Source organism: Penaeus vannamei, chromosome 8, assembly GCF_042767895.1.
Source record: "Penaeus vannamei isolate JL-2024 chromosome 8, ASM4276789v1, whole genome shotgun sequence".
Classification (NCBI taxonomy): domain Eukaryota; kingdom Metazoa; phylum Arthropoda; class Malacostraca; order Decapoda; family Penaeidae; genus Penaeus; species Penaeus vannamei.
Genome location: NC_091556.1, coordinates 34,125,076 through 34,132,575, shown reverse-complemented (window position 1 = coordinate 34,132,575; position 7,500 = coordinate 34,125,076). Strand labels below are relative to the sequence as shown.

The window sequence follows — 7,500 nt, the reverse complement described above, 5'->3', positions numbered from 1 at the left end:
TGTAACATCCACCTCTCTCTTTCTGCAAGAGAGAGTCGCAACTACAATAGACACATCGCGACATACCAGAAGATGACAAGACAGAGTGAGAGCGGAAGGAGGGTCTTCTCTTCAGAAAAGGGGATCAAAATCACTTACGATCCTCATACAAATAGGGGAGACGTTCGCGTAGATTTTCAATGGAAAAGCGTCTTCCTTGCTCCTTAAGCTCATGCAGACCTTTTTATCCCTTTAATTGCTGGGTAAGAGCGGCGCTGTTGTTGTTGTTTTGTTCTTCTTCCTTTATTGCTTTTTGTGGTTCTTTTTGTGTGCACCGTAACATGAGCTTCATCTGGCTGACGTGACACTCCTGAGAACTAGCTGTTGCCATACGTCATCTCCACTCCGGACGCAGGGGAACGGATGGAGAGAGATGAGGGGGGGGGGGAAGAAGAGAAGATAAACATTTTGGATTGGAAGGTTTAAAGATGGAAATAAATTGGTCTACAGAAAGATGATGGTAGGTGGACTGATAAACAGTCAGGCAGAAAGATATATAGATAGAAAGTGGAAAGGAAGAAATGGTTGATTAATAATCCACAAATAAAGGCAAAGTAGTTATAGGAGAAAGGCAAAGTCTGAAAATGGTGAGTGGTTTAGAGACAAGGATGAGTCATGGCTTAAGATAAAAGCCGGACTTTTAATTATTATGCTCTTGTGTTATTGTTTTTAAGCATGATATTCATCTCCGTCTTCCGTAGGATAAGCAAGAAGTAACGGGATGGGGAGAAAAAGGAGTCGAGTTCTGGCAACCTTCTGGTGGCGTGACACTTGTCGCATCTGTGTCGCAGCTGTGCGTACATTGTCTTCCTCAATAACAATTTGCAACCGTATTTCCTTTTCCCAGACTCAGACTCAATTCAGAATGTCTGGGACCAGTTGTCAGCTCTGTTTTTTTTTCTCTCTCTTTCTAAGTTGAAGACATTTCAGGATATGTTCCTGCTTATCTTTCGACTTTTTCTTTTACCACAAACACCATCCCACATATACTATCACTGCTAATTGTGCTTAGTGTATAGTTCATACATCAGTTTCCCTTTCATACTTGTAACAGATCGTACTTCTCACTTGCTGCAGTTGCTGTCACTGACCCCTATTATATTCAGTTGCTGTCACTGACCCCTATTATATTCAGTTACCATTCAAGTCAAACTGATTGGCATCCTTTGCCCTCTTAAGCACATTCTATAAATGTCGCTACATCTCCCTTGCTGTGAAATTGTTGCTGACCATTGTTATAATTCGACACTGGCAGACACCTCTTTGTTGACTTTACTAACTGTACTTCCTGTGATATTTTTTTGTTTTGTTTATTTTCAATTGGGACAAACAAATGCATTCACTTCTGCTGTCAAATATGCTTTTGCTTGATCGGTATTGTTTATCCTTTTCTAGTTATTCTCATTAAAGTAACATTGTTTTCAGGTTATTTTTTTTCTAAGACAGCTGCCATAATTCTCCTACTTCTTACAGTAAAATTTTAACTGAAATCTTAATATCACTATTACATAGAGTTTTTCATAATACATTCCTCTTTGATAGTTTCCCTTAACTACTACCAGTACCAAAACTTATCTGTTGCTCAAAATCTGATGGAAAATGATAAAAAACATTGCTTTACAGGCCAGTTTGAATTAACTCATATTCCTCCTATTATCAAAATTGTTTCTCTTTTTATTGATGTACATGTAAGCATAATTATAATAAACAGAAGTCACTTAAAAAGAAGTAAACAAATTAGGTAACAGTTTTATTATACAGTAAAAATAAGAATAATTGTAAAGTAGCAACAGTAACAGTAGTAGCAGAAATAGTAAAATAGTAATATCAATAATAGTGATAATAAGGATTCCATCATAGAATACCAACTTGCTATGTAGCCCTCTTCATGTATTTCAGTACTTTACGCTCTCTCAGACTTTACCAAGAAAAATATCTTGAATCCAGTATACAAGAATTATAAAGAAAAAAACATGAAATTCTCTCCATATTTTATTGTTTCTCAGTATTACAGAACATCTATAAGTTAGAGAATACCAAGATCAAGTCGACAACAACAAACGGGGAAGAAATTATTGAAAAAGAAACACTTTTGGCTACATATTGTTGATTTTGAGACCTTTCTGTCATTATCATAGCAGTATTATGAATAAAGGAAGGACAGAGGAAGCACTTTGCAAACATTTTATGGTCACAGGGGATGGAAATGCATTTTGGTCTGCTAAAAAATATGAATAGGAAATAGTGAATATTACAACAGTAAAATCTTTTATCCCACTGCTTTGACTACATACAACTCCTTTTATCTCTTACACAAATGGTGATTATGCACAGATCCACATTACTATAAAAGGAAAGTAAAACTTCCATCTCTCTTACATGTTCTTTTTCTTTTTCTGTTTACATCTCTCTCCCTTTCTCTCTTTTAATACTTCCCCCACCTCCTCTCTTACTTCCTTTCTCTCTCATTTCTTTCTTTTCTTCCCCTTTCTCTCTTTTGCTCTTTTCACTTTTTCTGTGGGTGAATAACACTAAGCATTTAAAATATTATAAAAATCTAATAAATACCCCTTTTCCCATTAATTTTCATCTTTTCTACAATAAACTATTCCATTCATTACTACCTTTACCTGAAGCGAACCACATTCACATTCTGACAACCCAAGCACCACAAAAACAGGAGTACTGAGTAACGAAATCGAAGTCACCTCATGAAATTAACAAACCAATAATATTATCTATAGATATTCTCTTTTATCATCCCTGACAACACTCACTCATATAAAAAGAATAAGCTATTCTCATTGTTCTTCTTGATCTTCATTTTCTAGAACAATCTTTGCAACGGAATTGTAGTGCTCTCCTAGTCCATAGTAGTGACGATAGTAAGCAAGGAGAATGGAACTGTCCTTATCACACTCTTCACCAAAGATAATGGGTGCTCCCTCAGCCTGTAATAAAAATGGCAAAAAGTTACAATAACAAATAATAGTATTAAAAACTAAAATGTTATTCAATCACAAAAAAAGAAAAAAGGCAACTAAAAGCAAATACATATTAGTGGAAACCTTGAATAACAGCATCAGTGTTGTTTAAGGGTACAGTTTATATCCTGGAAAATAACATATGATGGCACAAAACACACACACACACAAAAACACACACACACACAAAAAAAAAAAAACACACACACACACACACACACACACACACACACACACACACACACACACACACATACACACACACATACACACACACACACACACACACACACACACACACACACACACACACACACACACACACACACACACACACACACACACACACACACACACACACACACACACACACACACACACACAAAACTTACCTGCAACACTTCAATTCTTCTCTTCATTGCTTGGGACAATGCTCTCAACTGAAAAATAAAAACAAAAGAAATTGTAAGAACATTAATTGTCGAATATGAAAGAAGAAAAATTGGTAAAAAAATGAAGAGTACCTGGAGGAAAGGAGACAGATTTTTACTATAAACTAAAAGCTCTTTTATAAGCTATTTGACCTTTAAGAAATATGTACCTATAAAAATTACTGTTCCTATTGTTAGATGCAACATATACATCACATTAATAAGTCAACAAATTTTCATATGGGTTACAACTTTGCATGACAAACACATACTGTATACATAACAGAAGAATATTAGCTTTCCAAGGATTACTGTTTATGATACAATAAAATAATCTCAATCCTAATGTAATATCATCAGTATAAAAATTCAACAAGCATTATAACACTGACTTCAGTGTTTTAACTCATAGTTAAATTGACTTCAGCAATTAGTTCATTCCTCCATTTTGTATATTAGCTCAATATAAAGTTCCCTTCACTCCCAAGTTACCCAATCAGCTACAAAAGTGCAGACTATCAGTTTTGACTCTTGTATATGAAACACATTCTCTTGCTTGTAATGGCATGTGTTTCTGATATAGGAATTAAACTGGACAGTTCATATACCAAGTTGTAAGCTTCGAAGTAGATGGGAATGTATATCACTGATCATTCAAACATGAAATAATGTTTCATATATATTCCTAGCATAGAAGAGTTCTCTTGCTATCAATTCAGACCAAAGTCTTACAAAGACACCCATCACTTGAAGATGTAAGAATCATCTCGAGTGGGGGGGAAATGCTTTCTCAGTACACAAAATCTGTAATTCCCATCTTGATATAAAGCACTCTCAGAAGATACCAATTGTGTGGTAATATATTTGTCACTAGAATTAATATAGTGAAATTATAATGAAGCTTTATCCATATTTCAAACTAAATTAATTTCAGATAAAAATGATAACACCGCAGCAACAACTAAGCCCTTATCCATATTTAGACTTCTTCATGGCACATGGAAAAACCCTTTGGTGGCTTTTTGTTTGCTTGAAGTCTAAAAATAAATATACGGTGGTGTTTTACATTTTTCATAACAGCATCTCTGGCATACATAATCAGAGCTACCACTGATTAATCACTCTTACAATCCCCTCAAAACACTGAAAATATTCTCTGTAAAGATCTGAATATGAAGGTTTAAAGAATTCTATTTGTTGTAATTTCAATTCTGAGAAAATAAGAGACTTTATTGCCTCTGTGGGTACCCATTCTTATAGTGAAGTCAGACAGAAAAAGGTGTGAAAAGAGTACTGCTTCAAGATTAATATCTTGTCAACTAAAAGAAAGAAAAGAAACAATAAACAACTGCCTGAAAACAAATCATAGTTTCTACCTCCCATCAAACAGGACAAAGCAGAAAAAAAATAAATAAACAGCATTCAACTGCATGACCTGCTGCAAAATTTGTTTAACTCAACCCACTAGCGACAGTACAATTTTAATGCCAAAAACAAAAGTTTCCGGGTGGCTTCTAAATTGGTGTGCAGGGCTGGCTCGGAATCTGCCCATGCGCTGGCAGCGGCCTGTGACGGAATCGGAACAACAGCTCCGATCCAGTGTCACACTGGCGGGACGTCCGGTAATGTTTATTTTTCCGGGTGTCACATATGCATGACACCCATCGTAAGTGGGTTAACATCAATTTCTAGTAATATATCACTTTTCTAAAACTGATACATATGAAAAGTTCATATTGATACACTTCATGACTATCTTCTGTCTTCAGTGCATGATGATTTCCTTTTATTTATTTTTTTTATAGCATAAAAAAAAAAAGAGGATGATTCTGTTTATGATTTTTGTTGAAGATAATTTGTCATGATTAAAAAAGAAAAAAACTAACTAACCTCTGGCTGACCTCCCCATGCAGGAGAGTTTTCAACCTGATTGCAATATTCTTCAAATTGCTCTGCAGTCAGCATGTCACCCGTTTTGGGGTCTGTAATAAATGGTGCAAATTCTTCTGCATTAACTCGCAGGAACTGGCCAGCCTGTGACCTAAGTGTCTCAACTGTGGTACCCTTTTCCATTTGATGAGCAATAGCTGCGTACATGCTGAGGGGAAAAACATTTCTTATCAACAAGAACCAATGGAACCAACTTATACACCATAGTTAATATTTACCATTGTATCCATATTCTATGATCAGAAGAAAGAGTGAGAGGCTGAACCAAGAAGAAAAATAGAGGAAGCTTGATATTGGGGTAATATTTCCATGGAGCATACCAATTGCCATCAGGCTGGATCTCATGCATTTTTAATGATCGTTCTTGCAGGATTTTCTTCATCTTCTCAGCCTCGATGTTCCTCGCACTAAACTTGAGATTAGATCTCTCTTCCTTTATTCTGGCTTCTCGTTCACGATTTGCTTTGGCCTTCTTCTGACGTCGCTTCTCTGCCTTCGTTATTCTTCTTCCTAGAATAAAAACAGACATTTGGTTTAATAAAATATACAGCAGGATGATGTAGATGAATTTGTGCACTCTATAGCATATTATACTAACCTTGGTTAGGATCCTCAACATCATCTTCATTTTCTTCTGCACCATCAGGCTGTTCACTGCAATTCTCCTCCACATTTAATTCAGCTACACCATTTGTTACAGCTTCTTCCTGCAATGGAAAATTTGGAACTATGTTACCATGCAGTTTATCTTTTACATTAATTCTTTATCATAACCTTTAGATAAAAACCTCACAACTCATTATCCAACAAAGACCAATATTTTTTTCTATCAGAATGCATACCATTCTTTCAGAACTGAAATGAGAAGTTTTACATTCAATTTAACAAGAATAAGTAACAATCTTGTCCTGGAGAGAGCTGAGCCAATGTAAAAAACAATAACAACAATGACAACTTCTGGTGAAGCTGGGTGACAATAGGCGTGTATAAGTGAATGCTGCTTCACACCTGGGGAATTGTCTGGCGTGCAGTAGTGCACAAGTGCACACCCCAGTGATCAGGACAAATGGATGGATTTACCCCTTAATTCTTGTTGCTTCACTGCAATCACATGGCTCTAAATACAGGCATTAGGCTTACATGAGTTGCCACTCTGTAGAGTATGCAGCTTGTAGGTCAGGCATATGGGAACACTTGCGAGCGTGAAAAGACTCAATGACTGCCCTTTGCGATCTCTTTTTACGCATAAGCAATTTTTGCTTTTTCTTTCTGCTTTATCTAGAAGGTAAATGACTGTTTTCCTTGCACAGACTCCAAATCATCCCTCTAGGTAGTCCATGACTCAGTGAAAAAAGTAACATTTTGTTATTTGTGTCTTCTTTTTTTTTTTTTTTTACAACTTGTGCTACTGGTTATGGTGGCCAGGAATTGGATGCTGAACTTGGAAATGGTATCCTCGCTGGACCCAATGCTCTTCCAATCTTGATTCATGGATGCTATATCCCAAATTCATTTATCGAAGATGTTTGTGCACTTAATAAAAGTCTTCTGTGTCACCCAAGTCTTCAACAAAAATGCTCACAATTGCAAGTTTGTGTCACTAGGCCTGCAGCCAGATTTTCCCATGACAGCATGTTCATGTCATCTGGCTATCAAGCAAATTTTTTTCATGATGCGACAGTCATGTCATCCAGATCAAAGGGGCTAAGCCAAGATTGTGTTTTAGCCTATATCAAACAGGTTTTTGATTGTGAATAAAGTCAACAGAGTAAACATCTGCTATGCTGTAGTGCTATAAAAATTGGAGCCATGTGTTGTAAGAATGAGTAAAAATTAAATAGGACAATCAAGATATATGCATCAGTGACTTAAATTTGCAACTGTCACCTTTACTTACAACCCCATGAAGAGTGGAAGTACAGTTGCCTGAGTCTTAAAAGAACTCTGATTTCACCTTTTTCAAGACCAACCTATATCTTTTCTCTCTGAATGCAGAGAAAACAAAATAGGAAATAAAACTAATGGTGTTTATATGAAACTAGAAACCAATAATTTCTTACACATATCTCTTACAAATTCTGCTAATTTTTATCAGG

General features: G+C 36.0%; 1 protein-coding gene across 3 annotated transcripts in view; it reads right to left on the bottom strand.

The window, feature by feature from the left end:
• Positions 1 to 2,018: 2,018 nt before the first annotated feature.
• Positions 2,019 to 7,500, bottom strand: part of LOC113817712 (deubiquitinase OTUD6B) — an 11,605-nt gene continuing 6,123 nt past the window's right edge. For all 3 annotated transcript variants that reach the window (XM_027369793.2, XM_027369792.2, XM_070124583.1), the window contains exons 4-8: positions 6,003 to 6,111; positions 5,725 to 5,914; positions 5,345 to 5,552; positions 3,416 to 3,463; positions 2,019 to 2,990 (exon numbers count right to left, since the gene is read on the bottom strand). In XM_027369793.2, coding sequence (XP_027225594.2) covers positions 2,841 to 2,990; positions 3,416 to 3,463; positions 5,345 to 5,552; positions 5,725 to 5,914; positions 6,003 to 6,111 — 705 coding nt within the window. In that variant the 3' untranslated portion in view covers positions 2,019 to 2,840. The remainder of the gene's footprint in view (positions 2,991 to 3,415; positions 3,464 to 5,344; positions 5,553 to 5,724; positions 5,915 to 6,002; positions 6,112 to 7,500) is intronic.